Source organism: Benincasa hispida, chromosome 3 (genome assembly GCF_027475165.1).
Source record: "Benincasa hispida cultivar pf3 chromosome 3, pf3_genome.v1.1, whole genome shotgun sequence".
NCBI lineage: Eukaryota > Viridiplantae > Streptophyta > Magnoliopsida > Cucurbitales > Cucurbitaceae > Benincasa > Benincasa hispida.
The window spans coordinates 13,715,258-13,734,162 of record NC_143480.1 but is presented as its reverse complement, the minus strand read 5'-3'; the positions used below and the strand labels follow the sequence as shown (position 1 = coordinate 13,734,162).

Genomic DNA, 18,905 nt, shown 5'->3' with positions numbered 1-18,905 from the left:
CATAGTAAGTCAGTCTATAAAACCCAAAACATGGTCTCTGATACCAACTGTAACAACCCGACTTCTTAGGACAACTAAAAAGGGGGGATCGTTACTGCATGCATGCATAAATGTTTACATTAAAGGAAAAAATAAAATAAAATTATAGGATTTTGGTGTGCTTAAGTGTATAAAGAAACTATTTTGACTTTAACTCAAGATTTAAAATCTTTTGACTTGGGGTACCCCTTAACATGAAATGCAAAATAATAAATAATAAATAAATAAAATTACATGAGAAGACATAAAGGTTCAAATGCAGAAGCATTTCTAGTTCCTTTAGCACTGTCACAGATTCCTCTTGTCAGTCGCCCGAGTATCCTTGCTCTTACTTGAAAAACATATGAAGATAAAGATTGAGTATAAAATATTCAGTAAGTGATCCCATTATCGGGATCAGGCTATGCATCCACAAGCAGAGCCCGTGGCTCAAACTATCAAAGTTGGGTTTTTGATATTCCAGCCCACTTTGTGAAATAGTTACAAATGTTGTGACTTGTCACAGATGATCTGATCCTGATCATTCGTGTAGGGGACATGCGAGCGGGGGCATCCTATACAAAGAGTTTGTATAAGACCTGATCACGAAGAGTTAACGTCTCCTTATATAACACCGTTCATGATAGAGACTTCACTTCACTAGAATGACCATAGGTAACATGACCTCAATCTTGAGTGAGTGGGAACTTCTGCCATTGAGGGTAGTCCTTTGATTTACATGGGTACGAGTGGCCAGGCCGCCGACTCAAACCTACCACTTTGAGGATTCGTCTGATTTGGGAGCTGAGAACTCAGCTACAAAAGATGAAATTCACTCATTCCCCAAGGCAGGGACAAGTAGATAGATAGTTCACTTAAGGGTTGATTCTAGGGCTTGAACGATGTGACACCATACACCTTCTCATGGCCCAAGAGGTGTTTACACATAGTTGGACTATCTTGTGTTGTTCATTAGAGGGATCAGTGGTACTTAAAGAGTGAGATATAACTACAGAGGCAAAACGGTAAATTGGCCCAACTATACTTACGAGCATCTGTGAAGGGTTATCGTACTCATGATTGGTTATATCCGATGGACACATAAATATATCTATGGTAAGAAGAGTTCAGCTGTCGGTCTTTAGTGAAATGTCTGGCAGTTAACGGATGGTGGATCTCGTGGCTAAAGAGTTTAGTCAGCTATTCACGTATCGTTAGAGCTTCGAGCCATAGGTTCATAAAGTCCCTTTGGTAGCTTGGATACAAGGTGAGAATCAGTTTTTGGGTCAGTTTAAAATGTTCAAATTGACAAGAAAGAGTTCGATTATATATGATATAATTGAACTGGTTAATTATATATGATATGATTGACTAAATGTATGAGATACATTATTTTGAAGGAAATTGGATATAAATATGATTTATATCAAGTAGAGGAGAAAACACTATAGCTGATATATGGTATCAAACTATAGGTTATGAATATAATATGATTATATTTATTATTTTATTAATTGGACGGTTATGAGATAACTGGCCGGTGTTTTCTTCGAATTAGTGCATTAGTGGGAAGTTCAATTCAGTTTTAGTAACTAAAGAATAAAATGATTTTTTTTTTCCATTTTCCACAAGACACGCATATCCACTCACGGTGTGTTATCATTCTATCGCTTAGTGTTTGAGAGCCTATACGATAGCACCCGCTTACTAAACGATCGCACATTCGCGCTTGCGCTTTCCTAAACGATCACCCATGCTTTTCTAAATGATCTCTGTCCTTTTCATAAATGATCACTTAGCGCCTGTGCTGATCTAAACGATCGTATAGACGATAGCTTAGCTTTTATTACACGATCGTGTACCCCGCACTAAACGACCAAGCACCCGACTATACAATAGTCTTTTCATTCTCCCATTTACTTGATCATAGTACACGATAGCCTTTCCTCCTCCCCTCTACCAATTCCATCAAAGCCCACCCTTTGGATTCTCACTTCGAGAATACTGAGAGCTCCGAGTGGTGGTGTCGTCCCCGTTTTCCTGTTGTTCGTGCGAAGCTATTCGTGTAGACGACCGAGCTATTGCTGAGCGATTAATCGTTGGACGAAAAGGAGTGAGAGAATTCGTTCGCGGTGAGACTAAGATTTGTAAAGAAAAGTCTTCAACTGGTATGTTCTCCCAGTCCTTTTTTTTTTATCTTTTAAGTATGCTAGTAATTTAGCGTTATCAATGCATATTTGTTTGTCTAAATGTATATGTGTAAATTCTGTCACAATGAATTGGAAAGACCCGCTTCTGCCTATAGGTACTCTTGTATAAGAGATCCTTCACAAACAACTACAACTGTTTCAAATAATGAAGAGAAACCAAAGGATGTACTGTCTTGCCTTGACTCGCATGTCTAGTGCTCATAAGGCACACCATCAAACATAGAAAAAGAAACATGAATGTGAACCTGTTGATTCATGCATGTCTAGCGGCCCAAAGGCACACCGTCAAACATGGAAAAATAACATGAACGTAAACCTGTCGATCCACGAATGTCTAGCAGCTGAAGGCACACAGTTAAACATGAAACTAGACCTGTCAGTCCTCTGAAATATAACATGCATCAAGGCGAGAAAGTAAACTTCCCTATTGGTCTAATCATGCATCACATACATAATTTCACTACTTCTTCCACCTCACGGAACATATCATTATCCATCTTCTACTTGCTCACACAAAAACCATTTCCTCCTCTTCATTTACTCCAAGCATGAGCTACAACCCATGCATCTATCTTCCTTGCATGATGGTCTGCAATATATTGAAGAGATCGGAGTGATTTTGGAAGAGGCAAGCGATAGAATTTTAATTGAAAATTCGTGGTGAAGAAGATATTCTTCAACTAGATTGTTGCCCACAACTCAATCTAGAGTACCAAGAGAATAGTGGGGAAGATTTTGAGGTGGTCTGCAACAAGATTTGGAGAAGTTTGTAGTTGGAGAATGAACCTTGAAGAAGTTTTACAAAGGTATGTCATGAAACCCACTTGTTTCTCCAAGAGCATGCTTTATATTTTGCAAAAATTAATGAATTAGAGTGCTTAATGATCCTTGTTGCTTCAGCTGTGCTGATACAATCCTTCAATTAGTATCGAAGCATCATATAAGCATTCAATTCGGTTTAATTTTTGTGTGGTGGGTGTTTTTTCATGAGTTATATGAAACTGATGCATTGATATGGTTTTATGAGTTTTGGTATTTAATTTCTCTTTGATTTCCCAATTAAATTTGTAATTAGCTCTTGTTTGATGAGCTTATATGTGTTCCCAAGAGTCTGAATTTATTTGGAGTCATTAGAGTTGAAATTAAGTTGCAATTGAAGAAACACGTGTTCGAGCTGCTGTTTCCAGTTTTTCAGCTTCTGCACATAATCGTTGTTGAGGTTCAGATGCTAAACGATCGTCCAGCTCCAGGGTTTACATGATGTAAAGAAAAACTACACGATCGTATAGCTATTGGCGCTGGTCGTTGTGATGTTGGAAGTTAGACGATCGTGTACCTGTGGGAGCTAAACGATGCGTTGAAATGCTATACGATAGCACTACACGATCGTTTAGCTTTGCATGGGAACTAAACGATGCATTGAAAGTGCTATACGATGGCACTACACGATCGTGTAGCTGTGGCGCGTGCTAAACGATGCGTTGAAATGCTATGCGATGATGCTAAGCGATCGTCTAGCTATGGTGCTAAGCGATACGTTGAAGTTCTATGTGACAGAACTAAACGATCGTGTAGTTGCACGCTGAACGATGCGATGAAGTTCTATGCGGCGGATACGATGACAAAAAGCGCTATGCGATGGTGTTAAACGATCGTGTAGTTCTACCCGAAAGCTAAATGATTGCACTATGCAATAGACAGAAGACACTAAGCGATCGTGTACCTCTGCCCAACACTAGACGATCTTGCTAAACGATAGCCAAGTGTTACACGATCAGCCTTAGCGAGATTTTGAGCTTGGATCGAGAGCATCCGGTTCGACCAGTTTTCTCAAGGTCCAATTCGGTTCAGCCTCAAAGGGTTTTGGTTGGTTCAGTTCAGATTTTGTTGGTCCGGTTCAAGGTGCTAGGGTTTGCTTTGGAGCGGTTTGAGTGGTTCAAAGACGGTTTTGAAGCTATTTTAATAGTTAGGTTTTCGTTTGCTTGTTTATGCCAAAACTAAAACCATATCAGTCTGTGTTTAATTATTTATACATTTGATGTATGTTATAATGAAATAAATCTTATATGTGCATACAGTATGCCATTTATATTTAAAATTCCATCATAGGAAGCATGTTATATGCATTGAAAGTATGTTATAATTTGTTATAATATATAGTATGCATGTTAGGGTTTCTTGTATTTAATATAAGCGTTATATTAAATATTGAATGTCTTTATGTATGTTATGGATGTTTAGTATGTCTAAAGTTTTATAAGTTGTTATAAAATTGGTTTAGACATTGAATATCCATAAAGAACAGTTGCATGCTCATATAGGTTGACCACTTGTTTTAATAGTTAAAACTTATAAAATTTGATTACAAACTCATATTGGTACATAAACATGTCTAAGGCTGGGGTACATAAGTTGGCGGTTTGCGGAACACCTCCTACCTGGGGATTATGATCGAGAGATTGAGTGTTAGTAACCGGTTTTATGAGCATACGTGAGTGATGTGAGGTAATAAAATGGTTTATCACCTAGAAATCGTAGGTTAAAATCCAACTATAAGCGTTATACTTGGATAAACCACATAGACTCAGGGTTGTTTTTATTAGTCGGAGAAAACCTAAGTATAAATCTACCCAATTAATAGAACACTTCAGTGGAAATTTAATAACTTCTATATGATAAAGTTATTAGAACACTTCAGTGGAAAATTAATAACATATACGATACATTATTTTTAGCTTTCACGTCACTAAGAGTTCACAATCAAGATTTAAGTGGTACTTCGTGTCACCCTGGGAGTGACCTCCATATGGAAAACATTTTTTTAGCTTAAATCTAGATTGCGGTGAATAAGGGGAAGTTGTTCAAACATAAATCAATTATTCGATATATAGATTTCAACTACTACGTCTCCACATAGTTTACACCGTAAGGTTCATATAACGCTTCGTGTCACCCTGGGAATGACCACCATACGGAAAGTGTTTGTATGAGTCAATAACAAGGTAAACAGAGGAAGTTGTTTATAGTAAGTGGGTGAAAGATGTGTCAATATATCTTGCGATCTTTTTCGTTAGTTTGGACCGTGAGATTCTTATGTTGCGCTTGCTGGTTTGCTTTAGGCGACCCTTGCTAGTCGTTTAACGACGGCTATCCCCTCGAAGGGTTGTAACATAGGATTCACAACAACTCAAACTCTAGAAATGGATAGGATTTCTTAGGTCCATTCCCAACTTTGCTCTCCATTTCGGTAGCATCGAGGGGCCTAACCTCTGATATCTGAAGACGGAGAATTACACTTATAGAATTATTAAGAATGTTAGTAATTTCTGACAAAAAACGGTAACTATATGACTATAGAAATAAGAGTTATTCTGGGGATAGTGTTTGGTCAAAATTGTTTGTTTTAGTGAAGGAGTATCTGACTACCCCTCGGTAGAACGTATTCTGACTCACTAAAGTATCGTTGCAAATAAATAATGGTTATGGGTATATTATTACTTTTTGCTAAAACTTGATTTTGAATTTAGTTACAATTTGCTAATTAGAACTTATTTAAATTTTATTAGCGTGTTGAATTCTTCTAGAATACTCACTTCCAAATTAAATAATAGTAAAATAAAATCAACAAACAAATTACTAGCAGTTGATTACACCAAAAGAGTTTTAACAGAGGATTGTTCTCTATCTCCCAACTCATCTAAAATTTTGAATTATATAGATGATAATGTAGAATTCGAACAACAAGATAAATATGATTTACTTATTATCGAAGCATGTTTAGTGGAAAACGATAAAATCTGGAAAATTGATTCAGGTGCGGCTAATCATGTTTGTACTATCTCACAGGAAACAAGTTCCTAGAGACAGTTGACAGAAGGTAAAACAATCTTTAAGGTAGGGACCAAAAGGTTATTTCAGCTAATGTAGTGGGAGACATGAAGTTATTTATAGGAGATAAGTACATTTATATGAAAAATGTGTATTACATTATTTCTATGAAAATGAATCTAATATCTATCTTTTGTTTGCTATAACAAAATTATAAAGTTTATTTCGAAAATGATGAAGTGTTTATCAATAAAAGAAGTAAACGGATTTGCTCTACAAAATTAGAAAATAACTTGTATATGTTAAAATCAATTGGGATTCAAGCCCTATTGAACATATAGATGTTTAAAACTGCTGAGATTCATAAGAAAAGGAAAATTTCTCCAATTCCTATCTTTGGCGCTTGAGATTGGGTCACATAAATCTCAACAAGATTGAGAGATTGGTTAAGAACGGTCATCTAAATAAGTTAGAAGACAGTTCATTACCACCTTGTGAGTTCTATCTCGAGGGTAAAATGACAAAAAGATCTTTTTCTAAAAAAGATCTTAGAGCCAAAGAACCCTTAGAGCTAATTCACTCAGACCTTTGTGGGCCTCTAAATGTTAGAGCGAGAGGAGGGTATGAGTATTTCATCAGTTGTGTAGATGATTATTCTAGGTATGGACATATTTACCTCATGCACCAAAAGTCTGAAATTTTTAAAAAGTTCAAAGAGTATAAGGCTAAGGTTGAAAACCAATTTAGTAAAAAGATTAAAACACTTCGATCAAATCAAGGTGGTGAGTATATGGACTTATAATTCTAGAACTATTTGATAGCACATGGAATCTAGTCTCAACTCACAGCCCCTGACACACCTCAACAAAACAGTGTGGCAGAAAGGAAAGCCAAGGAAATGATCAAGGAATTCTCTATACACGGCTGAGACAAGTAAACCAGATATAGAGATGGCAACTAGGGTTGCTGGAATGACTGATTGAACAACCGATGGATGAAATACCAGAACAGAAGAGGTCTTTTGACTTTCGTTTGGGCCATGGCGGCCGCATCGACTTTCTCTGCCTCTAACGGACAGGGCTCAACCACGCCTTTGCCATTTCTATGAATTCTTATAGTATAGAATTTTGTCACTATGCAAATTTGATTTATATATATAATCAATATCATCAGTGAGTATTTCGAGATTGGAACAGAACCTTGTTGGCCATGGTTCGTTCCATGATGAGTTACGCTCAGTTACCAAATTCTTTCTAGGGACATATACTTGAAACTGCAGTGTATATTTTGAACATAGTTTCCTCAAAAAGTGTTTCTGAATCACCTTACGAGCTCTGGAGAGGATGTAAAGGAAATTTACGTCACTTCAGAATTTGGGGTTACCTAACACATGTGTTGGTGCAAAATCCTAAAAAATTGGAATGTCGTTCAAAAGTATACCTATTTGTAGGCTACCCGAAAGAAACAAAAGGTGGTTTCTTTTACGATCCTTAGGGAGACAAGGTACTTGTATCGACAAATGCAACCTTCCTAGAGGAAGATCGTATGAAGAATTATCAACCTCGTAGTAAGCTAGTAATAGAAGAAATGTCCAGAGAAACGACAAATATATCAACAAGAGTTGTTGATAAAGTAGGTCCATCAATAAGAGTTGTTGATAAAGCAGGTTCATCAACAAGAGTTGTTGATGAAACTAGGAATTCACATCCTTCTCAAGAGTTAAGAATGCCTCGTCGTAGTGGGAGGGTTGTGCAACAGCCTGACTGGTACATGGGTTTGACTGAAGCTCAAGTCATCATACCAGATGATGGTTTAAAGGATCCAATATCTTTTAACCAAGCAATTAATGATGTAGATAAAGACCAATGAATTAAAGCCATAGACCTTGGAATGGAATTTATGTATTTCAATTATGTCTGGGATCTTGTAGATCAACCTGAAGGGGTAAAACCCATCTGTTGCAAATGGATCTACAAGAGAAAACGAGACCAAGTTGGTAAGGTATAGACCTACAAAGCAAGATTTGTGGCAAAATAGTTTACCCAAAGAGAGGGGCTAGACTATAAAGAAATTTTCTCTCCGGTTGTCATGATAAAGTCAATTAGAATACTTTTATCTATAGCTACATTTTATAATTATGAAATATGGCAAATGGATGTCAAAACAGCTTTTCTGAATGGCTATCTTGAAGAGAGTATCTATATATCTCAACCAGAAGGGTTTATACAGCAGGATTAAGAGCAAAAGGTTTGCAAACTTAATCAATCCATTTATGGGTTGAAATAAGCTTCTAGATCCTGGAATATGAGATTTGACACTACGATCAAATATTATGGCTTTGAACAAAATGTTGATGAACCTTGTGTGTACAAGAAAATCGTTAACAAAACTATTGTTTTTCTGGTGTTGTATGTTGATGATATTCTACTCACTGGGAATGATGTAGAAGTTCTAGCTAACGTTAAGAGATGGTTGGCTTCGAAATTCCAAATGAAAGATTTGGGAGAAGCACAGTATGTTCTTGAAATCCAAATAGTTCGAAATAGCAAGAACAAAACATTAACATTATCTCAAGCATCTTATATCGACAAGATATTGTCTAGATATAAAATGAAAAATTCCAAGTAAGGAGTGTTACCTTTCAGACATGGAATTCACCTGTCTAAGGAACAGAGTCCTAAGACACCTCAAGGGGTTGAGAAGATGAATCGAATTCCATAATGCATCAGTAGTAGGGAGTTTAATATATGCAATGTTGTGTACTCGTCCCGATATATGCTATACCGTAGGAATAGTCAGCAGATTTCAGTCCAATCCTGGATATGATCATTGGACTGTTGTTAAGAATATTCTCAAGTATTTTCGGAGAACGAGAGATTATATGCTTGTGTATGGTGCTAAGAATCTGATCCTTACTGGATACACTAATTCTGACTTCCAGGCCGATATTGATTCGAGAAAATCAACTTTGGGATCAGTATTCACTCTAAATGGAGGAACAGTTGTGTGGAAAAGCATTAAGCAAAGTTGTATTACTGACTCCACAAAAAAAGCTGAGTATGTAGCTGCAAGTGATGCAGCAAAGGAAGAAGTGTGGCTTAGAAATTTCCTTACAGATCTGGAAGTAGTTCCTAATATGCACATGTTTGTCACTCTCTATTGTGACAACAGTGGAGCAATTGCAAATTTAAAGGAACACGAAGCCATAAAAGAGGAAAGCATATTGAGTGGAAGTACCATCTCATCAGGGAGATTGTACACAGAGGAGACGTAATTGTCACCCAAATTGCTCCACCAGACAACTTAGCTGATCCCTTTACAAAGGCCCTATGGGCTAAAGTGTTCGAGGGTTGCCTAGTAAGACTAGGTCTACGAGTTTTGTATCACTAGGGCAAGTGGGAGAATTTATGGATATTGTAATGCCCTAATTTATTGTATTTGTACATTTTATTCTCTCCATGTAAACTTAACATTGTATATTTTGTATATATTGATCCACGGGAGTTTTAGTCCAAGTGGGAGTATTGTTGGGTTTTATGTCCTAAAAACTCGCAGTTTGTAAAATGATAAATATTTTCTATAGTTAAATAAACTTATTATTGATTTTATAAATTGTATACATGAAAGTTTAAATCCAATAAACTAAGACTCATGATTATTACACGAGTACTTGAACTTTGTATGGAGACATAAGAGGGATCAGATTCGAGCAAATAGTCAAAATGATTTATGGTATATGTATAAGGTTGGGTACCTTATTCTGATAACGCTATTGGATGCGGCCTAAAAGGTGTAAAATGCTACATACGAAGTGATCTAATTCATACATGTTATGATTTGAGGAGTAGGGGCATTCTATGCAATGAGTTTGCATAAGATCGTACCAAGAAATAAGTCATTTTTACTTTGTAATGTCGTTTATTGTATAAGACTGACTATTTCACTTAAATGACCTAGGCAACTCGATCTTAATCCTAGCTAACTATAAGCTCCTGTTTATTTGAGATTATCTTTAGATTTGCACAGGTGAAGGTTAACTCAACAGCGTCGGCTCAATAAGCCTTCCATTTCAAGGGTATGACTAAATAGATAGCTGGGGACATAGGGTGCAAGATGAAATTCACGCTACTCGATTTATGGATGAGAGAAAAGTTGTTCTCTCAAATACCGAATCCAGGTTTTAACAAGGGACCCCACCCTTTCACTGGGCTGGAGTTTTGGTTTAGTGATTGAATCACAAACCAGTTGTTCATAAGAATAAGAAGTAATCTCAGAGGTAAAACAGATATTTAACCCAACCGTTATTACGAACAATCTGTGAAGGGTTGACTTACTAATTATGGTTAAATCATATGGACATAATAAGGGGAGTGCAATTATGGGCTTTAGTGGAGTGACCCATTAGTTAATTAATGAAGGTTAATTTGGTCTAATGAGTTTAGCCAATTAATCCCGAATCGTTTTGATCTATAGGTCCGCGAGGTCCCCTATTAGCTCGTAAATGGATTAGCTAGCGTGATAAATTAATTTGAAACGTTCAAATTAGAATTAAGGAAATTAATAATTATATGAGATATAATTTTAATTTCAGAATTAAACGGAATAGAAGAATTTATATTTAAATATGATTTAAATATATGAAGATGAATATATGTAAAAATTAATTTAATATTTAATATTAAATTAATTAGTATTATTTAAAAATTAATTTAAAAAATTAATTTTCATAAATTAATTTTAATAACATTAACTTTTTTTTCCAATTTTAAATTCAAAATTGATTTTAAATTGAAAAGTTGGTAACATCCATCTTCTACTTGCTAACACAAACACCATTTCCTCCTCTTCATTTACTCCAAGCATGAACTGTAACCTATGCAACTATCTTCCTTGCATGATGGTCTGCAATATATTGAAGAGATCAAAGTGATTTTGGGAGAGGCAATTGATAGAATTTTAGTTGAAAATTTGTGGTGAAGAAGGTGTTCTTCAACTAGATTGCTGCTGTGAGCATTTTAAAAAACCCTTGATTAAGTTGTTTTGAGTCCCACAACTCAATCTAATGGAATAGTGAGGAAGATCTTGAGGTGGTATGCAACAAAATTTGGAGAAGTTTGCAGCTGGAGATTGAACCTTAAGAAGTTATGCAAAAGTATGTCATGAAACCCACCTGGTTTAAACATGCTCATAATACTCATAATATGGAAGTTCAAACATGCTCATAATACTCATAATATGAAAGTTCAAACATGCTCATAATACTCATAATATGGAAGTTCAAACATGCTCATAATACTCATAATATGGAAGTTCAAACATGCTCATAATACTCATAATATGGAAATTCAAACATGTTCATAATACTCATAATATGGAAGTTCAAACATGCTCATAATACTCATAACTGTCCTGCAACAAGTATATCACAAAGACAAAATCATGCTTCTATTAATTAGATTTAATCTAGGCCGCCTAACACGAAGACACTGGTAATAGTACCACTTAGCTCAAATTTGGTCACGAATATTAGTCCACGAAATTAATCTTTCTTAAAGTCTTTGGAAAACTTGAATCAATCCTAAAACATACATTGCCAAATTTAATTTAGCAACCACGGTCTAAAATCATGCATTCACATTATGGGTAACCTTAAATTCAAGCCGAACTAAACGGGTAATCAAAACCTTTAAAGAAAACTCATAAAACATCGTAAAACTTATCAAAAATCCTTCAAAAATCAATCCTTGTAATGCTGAACAACTTGGAATGATCCAATCTTCAATCCAAACTCCGATTGTACTGAACGTTAACCAAACGATATCAAAACTTAATGGATAACCAAGATATCTAAAACTCATTGTCAAAATCCACTAAGAACTTACCTTTTAACTCCAAAATTCTGGCATAACACAACAATCCACGATAGCAGGCGACGACAGGCGTCGAGCGGCGGGCTCAGATATGGAAAACGGCGCGTCGACTGGCGAAGGGGCGAGCGGCGGCGCGAGCTGTTGGCGAGGGGAGAGGTGTACGTGGGCTACGATTGACGGACGACGAGGCTGACGACTCGCGCAGCCGAGTTTCAAGAACAGCATGGACGAGGGGCTGTCGGCGTTCGGTAAAGACCCAAACGCGATGGCTGACGGCGTCGGCTTGAGGGTGAGCAGCGGCGACGACAAGGGTTTCCTTCGGGGGGGAGGGCTTCACTTTTCTTTTTTTTTTTCTCTCCCTACTTGCCAAAAAATAATAATCAACCCTTTTTTCTTTTCCTTTTTAAATTCCAAATCCCACACCAAAATATTTTAAATCTTCCAACAAAACAAATAGAATTAACTCCATAAATAATCAAATCTTCATTGCAAGTCCAAAATTAAATTCATTTAATTCTAAATAATTAAATTATATTTTAATTTAGTCAAATACATTCTAATTTATCGTCCAACATAAATTAAAGCTTAATTACAAAATAATTGGGATGTTACAATTTACATGATTTTTGTACCATTATTTTTCTTAACAAATAGCAATACAAGGAGGCTATTTCGGCTTCGAGCCATCTCTCTCTATTTCTCCCGATTTGGGCTTGAAGGCTTCGTTTTCGAAGAATCCGGAAAAGGTCTGTAAAAGTGTTCACAGCACACCACGAAGAACGGCCCAGATTTGGAGTTTGAATTCCCGAAGAAGAACGAAGGTGGCCCAAATTGTGGTCTCTGCATCCTGTCTGGCCTGTTAATGCCTTCGGTTTCCGCATCTCTTTTTGTTCTGCGTCTCCCTCGTAAAGCTCTGCGCATCCTCACATTACCAGCCACAGCAGCGCCGCTCCTTCCGGCCGCCGTCTCAGCTGTTGCCGCCGCCGCACGCTGCTCTCTCATTTTTCGACCAAAGCCCCGCCGCCTCTCCCTCTCACCCTCTTTCGCTCTTCGAGCTATCAGAGTTTCTTCTCTCTCTTTTCCTTTCTCTCCGAAACAAAGTCGTTCAGAACCTTGCCGTTGTTGATATTGCGCCGCCACTGTTCTTATTTCAGATCCTCAAGGTTTTTAATCTCTTTTATTTTGTTTCATTGGGTTATTTTTGTTTATCCGCATCATTAATGTGCAACTAGTCTAATTGAAAATATAAAACTAGGAATTCATAAATCACAAATTAGAATGAAAAAAAGATCGAATTAATGTATTGAAAGGAACAAAGAAACATATCACTATTATTCGAATCCGTAAATATTGAGTGAAAAAAGATGAACAAGGCCAAAAGAAAACTCACCTAGTTCAAGATTTAAATTATTGTTATAGATTAAGAAAAATAAGGAAAATATAATGGGCAAACAAAATTGAAAACTAACTTTGAGTTTGAGTTCGATCGAATGATTTTTGAGTTGGTATAGGAAGGCTTTTGCATATGAACCAGTGTAAATTTAAAAGAAAAATCTCTCTTATGTGGTAGAATTAGGAACAGATTTCTGAAGTAATCTCTTATGTGGTAGAATTAGAAACAGATTTCTGAAGTATAACATGAAAAATCCTGTCAAATCCGAAATTTGTTTTCAAACAAACAAGACTTCAAATCACAACTCATCTTAATATATATATTTATTTTTATCCATTCCTAACACGTGCAATATTCCAAATTCAGGGGTTCAAACAGCGGTACGTGATCTTTATTATTATTATTAGTTTCGATATAGTTTTTATCATGGAACTAGATTGTGAGGTATATTGCTAAACTTTTAGAGAACTTACTCTTGTAGATGACTAGGTAGCTGTCTGATTGTTGCATAACCACTCCACCGATTCTTTTAGTGGTACGCTGTTAATATGGCAATCTCAGTGTCGAGAAGACTGTTGCGCTCTATGGAGTCCTTGTCAACATTTGGGCAATGTAATTCTTTGTGTACTATGAGTCAGTCATTTTATAATTCCCATGGTAACGCATTCTCATTCCCACCTTATTTCAATAAAATTTCATTGTGCAATTTTTTTTTTTCTTCGACGTACGGATGCTTTCATCTAATTCATTAACTTTTATCATATGTTTGAGTAGAAATTTATGGTCGTGTTAATGGGAGTAGCTCTGTGTTTGCGGGCTGTTCTACCCTTTTGAAGGTACTCTCTCGACAAATGCAATCTCTCTGTTCAAGTTCTAACTTCTTTACTCAAGGGACATGATGTTGAAGTTTGTAGAATGTGGATTAAAAGCACATCTTGATATCTAATGCACGTCATTTCTTTTTCTATCGTTACACATCCACATTTATTTGTCTGATCATTGTGTATGAAAACAGGCTGGATCCTTTCTTGCCTCCCGAGGGTTTTGCAGCTCAATTTTGACTCCTGAGTCCAGCAATGCTGCATTTCCTTCTCACTTACTGTCCGCTAAGCCGGTGGTATTAGAAGAGCGCAAGATAGGTAGCAATGTTTTTCCTCATTTTGCATCCTCCATAAGATTGTAGGCAATATTCTGTTCTACTCTTATGGTGATAAGAATTGGCATATGGAACACTTTTGTGGTTGGATCGCTTTTGTGGTAAATAAATTATGTTGCATTGTTAGGACTTCTTCAAGACCTGATGATTCCCGTGACAAACTTTCAAAATGAAGACAAAGGCTTTATGGTCTTGGCTGGAGATGTTTTTGACGTTCCAATCAGGAAGGACATCATTCATCGGGTTGTTAGATGGCAGCTCGCAAAGAGACAGCAGGTATTAGTTGTTGTCTCCTGATGCACAGTTTGAGACTAGAGACTGATCGGATAGAAATAGTGTCTATTAAGGGATTTATTTTTCTTTATGAGTATCTATTTTTGTTCCTTTCTATTTATTTGATTAATAATTTAATATATTTCCTTAATTATTTGCACCAGAGGATGATATTATGAGGAATCGCCACATAGTGACTGTCGATCTTGCATTTTAATTTGTTTTTAAATGAAACTAATATGCTTGTACAACAAAGGAGACAAATCCATTTGTAATTTCATTAAAATATTGGTCCTGTTGAAGGAACCAATTTTTTGGAAAAGAGAATTGTATGTGTATATATATATAAGTCTTGATCAGCTTACGCACACTTCGATTAATCTCTGAGGAGTTTTGTAATTATCATTAAGATGTTTAGAAGGTAGTTAATCTATTATATTGAGTGTCATTATACGCTTAGAAGTTAGTTAATCTGCAAGATGTGGGTTTTGGGTAAGTTCTTAGAAGTGATTATTAAATACTAAGCATCTCGAGTGATGACAGGGAACACATTCGACAAAAACAATTAGTGAGGTTAGTGGAACAGGGAGAAAGCCATGGAATCAAAAAGGTACTGGCAGAGCAAGGCATGGAACACTTCGTGGTCCTCAGGTAGCTAAGATTTTGCTTTGAATAACGTTCATAATATTATTACCAAAGTTATTAGACAATAGTTGCTAATGTACTGGATGATGATTATAGTTCAGAGGTGGTGCAGCTATGCATGGCCCTAAACCGCGAAGTCATGCTTTTAAGCTTAATAAGAAAGTTCGTCGCTTGGGTTTGAAGATTGCTCTTTCAGCTCGTGCTGCAGAAGGAAAGGCAGGTGTTTTTTTTCTTTCTATCATTTTAGCTGTATGGATTATTTTCTAAAATGGTTTAGCTCACGTGCACATCCTAACTCATGATATTTTCCTTCCATTTGCTTCTGAAACCTCATTTTGTGGGAATTTTGTGGCTCGCAGCTTCTGATATTTGATAATTTGGACGTCACTACACATAAGACGAAGAACATCGTGAAGTATGTCAATGGAATGGAGAATACTAAAAAACTACTTCTAGTTGATGGTGGCCCCATAGATGAGAAGCTGAAGCTGGCCACGCAAAACCTTCATTACGTCAATGTTTTGCCTTCTATAGTAAGTCTGCTTGATTGCTCCCCGTTTTTTGTTAGTTTCGTAGGCCCTAGCCTAAATCTACCTTTTATTTGTCTGCTTTGAATGTCGCCATGTAAGATTTCCATACCACTTCTCTCTTATAAAATCATATTTTGAGAGATACTTTAAATTGTAAAATATTTTATATTTTTCCGGCTCATTTAAGCATTTTTGATCTTTCACTTGGTGTAATAAGTTATCGAGCAGTTACCATTTCAGTTCTGTACTGTCTTATTAATTGTTATCCTGAATGTCTAGATGATGCTCTTGTTCACCTGAACTGTCACATCGAACATATTTTATATTTGATGGAAATGCATATCTTGCTCAGATTGTCATATTGGATTCCATCAACATTGATTTGTCGCAAGTGTTTAAATCCATCGACTTGATTACTGACTCTCGTTCCCAATTTTATTCTACAGGGTTTGAACGTTTATGACATTCTTCTACATGATACTCTTGTGATGTCTCGTGATGCTGTAGAAAGAATTGTTACCCGGATGCACACTCCAATCAGCCGCTGAGGCCGCAGTGCATTTCTCCTGAATTACATATGTTCCAACTTCAGTTTTAGATCAGATCAGCAATAACCTTCATTGATATTTCCGCCCTTTTGTTGTTTCCGTTAAAGTATTTATCACACTGGAGTTTGAAATTTCCCTTGTACTGATCGAAGGCACTGGATAGTGAGTTTTGAAGCTGTAGTTTGTGGGGTTCGAAAATAACAAAAAGAACTATTCTTACCGGTGGATTGTCAATTTCTGCAAATCTTTCTTTTACATATCAAAATTATTCTGTTTTGATAAGATGATATGACAATATGATGATGTGATGGATGATATACAACTTTAAAAACAGCCTAAATGAAACAAAAGAAATTGGGGGAATGAGAGATGGAAGGATAGTGTTTTGCTCTTCCGAGCCTATCTATATATGAAGATCCAACTATACTGGCGTCTACGTTGGCCAGCCACTGATTTCCCAACAAATCACTTTTAATCATGCAGATTATAATTATTTCCCCAAGTTAAGTTGGCAAAAAGTCTCTTGCATTAGCTTCTGCTTTGAGCCAAAGCATTTCTGAATTCATTGATCGTCTCTTTGCCCCATTGAGGTCTGTTCTGAAATGCATTGCGTTCTCATTCATCCCATATTTTGGTTCTTAGACATCCCTGAATCTTATTGTTTCTTGATTTCTTTTAAGCAAATTACTTGGTCTTTTTAGTCTTCTCTAATACTTATGATGTGCAAACCACAAGACAGTGTTTCAGACGAGCTGTTTCACAATTTTCTGAACTTTAGGTGAGGCGTAGTTAATCTTCTGCAACGAGTGAGTACTTTGAAAGCTTTACAACCATTGAACAATTTAAATTGTGATAAATATTATTTTGTAGCTCGCAAGAATATTTAGAATGAATGTTTCCGTGTATTACCATCACTGGGGTTACTACTTTTTCTTTGTTACTCATCTCATATCATACACACACTGGATTTATGTATCCTCTCTTGTTTTACTGCAAAAAGTGAAGACAATGCAGGATTTCATCACTTCTCGGTGTCTGATGGACTTGTCTCCGTCACGTATTCTCTCATCAGTCTCGTGTTGGATTCACTAACCATCTGAAAAACAATGAATCTCAGCTAGGGTAGCAAGCAACTGATCATGATGCTGTTAGGAAAATGGCAGAGAAATGGACTAGTTTTCTTACTTTGAAAGCTAATCGCTTGAGGTTGTCCCACTCAAAATCGTTTTTGCAGTATGCAGATCGAACCTGGAATCAATGATTTGCTTACTTATGAGTATTTATCACAGTGGGGATGCATTCATCAACTCTCAAGTGTAAAGAACTAACCTCTAGAATGCGCAATGCTGCCCAAGCCAAGATATTCACCAAGATTAGAAGGCTCCTTGTTAAAACAAGATACGAAAACTTGATTTACAAAAACTTCATTTTTCTTCATACTTTACTAAATTAGAATCTACTAACTATTGGCTTCCCATGTTGACAGGCTTTGTCCAAAAGAAACTAGGAAAAACATCTGAAGGAAGATCATGCATTGCAGTCCTCTTTCTGTATGCTCCTAAGTATCTATTTTTACATTTTTGGTCCCTAATGAACTCATTGTAGATTTGGGCCAAAACTAAAGAAACAAAGTGGATTTGGGTTTTACCAAGAGATTTATGCCTTGACGATTCCCGCATCAAACTGGCCAGGAATTTGTCCCCATCATTCAATGAATGTCTATCAAGAAACTCCATTAACTCCTGGTACGCCTCTGGATTATAGCTCTGTTCCACCAGAACAAGAATCAATACCAATGCAAACCCACATAACATGACAGAGCTATTAAAATAAAGCAATTGAAGAGCAACCTCAAGCTGCGCAGTCACTATCCTAACAGCAACATACGTGAAGAAATTATGCAGATTTCTGGCTGCCTTTGATTCTGGTGAGGCTTCTCCAAACCCTAATTTTGAATATAGATAAACAAACAAACATCTGTGTATCCCAAATAGAAAAACAGAAAGAAAGAGAGAGAACCCACCGGGGACATACATCTTACTGCAATGCAAGCGCATAGACTTGGTAGCTTTTGGCTTTTTTGGCCAAACTGGAAAAACATTGCTTCTGTTTAAATTGGGCAGCGGGAAAAGAGAAGGGAACTGAGTAGAGGAAAGAATCCTTGCAGATGGTTCCATTGATAATCTAGAGCTTTATCAAATTTCTTCAAAAGAAAACTAGAACCAGAGAAAGAGAGAGAGACTTCCAAGTTGGAATTCAAATATCTTTTGCAATCCACCACAAGCTTTCCAAATATCTTTCTAGTGTCTAGACACGTGGAACTCTCACCATTAAGATATCCAATGACACATCGTTTTCAATACTTAAATCTCAATTTTCACTATCAACATTTTCATTTTTCCATAGAAAAATTGGTGAAATATAAGAAAATACC

The 18,905-nt window shown here is 36.4% G+C and overlaps 2 protein-coding genes and 1 long non-coding RNA gene across 8 annotated transcripts; 1 reads left to right on the top strand and 2 right to left on the bottom strand.

The window, feature by feature from the left end:
• Positions 1–11,582: 11,582 nt before the first annotated feature.
• On the bottom strand, positions 11,583–12,291 carry LOC120073114 (uncharacterized). The gene is made up of 2 exons (XR_005480678.2): positions 11,939–12,291; positions 11,583–11,855 (listed from the first exon to the last, which is right to left on the bottom strand). It is a non-coding gene; the product is annotated as an uncharacterized LOC120073114 (long non-coding RNA).
• Positions 12,292–12,536: 245 nt separating this feature from the next.
• On the top strand, positions 12,537–16,692 carry LOC120073112 (Ribosomal protein L4/L1 family). Of its 2 annotated transcripts, XM_039025735.2 has the most exons (10): positions 12,816–13,089; positions 13,686–13,699; positions 13,801–13,976; positions 14,094–14,155; positions 14,335–14,458; positions 14,603–14,751; positions 15,292–15,399; positions 15,490–15,609; positions 15,753–15,926; positions 16,370–16,692. In XM_039025735.2, the coding sequence occupies exons 3-10, from the start codon at positions 13,868–13,870 to the stop codon at positions 16,469–16,471; spliced, it is 948 nt and encodes a 315-aa protein (XP_038881663.1). In that variant the 5' UTR covers positions 12,816–13,089; positions 13,686–13,699; positions 13,801–13,867; the 3' UTR covers positions 16,472–16,692. The 2 variants fall into 2 exon arrangements, with proteins under 2 accessions (XP_038881662.1, XP_038881663.1); XM_039025734.2 differs by lacking the exon at positions 13,686–13,699 and having other exon boundaries at positions 12,537–13,089.
• Positions 16,693–17,304: 612 nt separating this feature from the next.
• On the bottom strand, positions 17,305–18,865 carry RBCX1 (Chaperonin-like RbcX protein). 5 transcript variants are annotated; one of them, XM_039025736.2, is made up of 6 exons: positions 18,495–18,865; positions 18,322–18,416; positions 18,120–18,237; positions 17,801–17,817; positions 17,657–17,719; positions 17,305–17,567 (listed from the first exon to the last, which is right to left on the bottom strand). In XM_039025736.2, the coding sequence occupies exons 1-6, from the start codon at positions 18,646–18,648 to the stop codon at positions 17,493–17,495; spliced, it is 522 nt and encodes a 173-aa protein (XP_038881664.1). In that variant the 5' UTR covers positions 18,649–18,865; the 3' UTR covers positions 17,305–17,492. The 5 variants fall into 5 exon arrangements, 4 of the variants coding, with proteins under 4 accessions (XP_038881664.1, XP_090167668.1, XP_090167669.1 ...); XR_016528180.1 differs by having other exon boundaries at positions 17,801–17,855; positions 18,322–18,758; XM_090311542.1 differs by having other exon boundaries at positions 18,322–18,755.
• Positions 18,866–18,905: the final 40 nt, after the last annotated feature.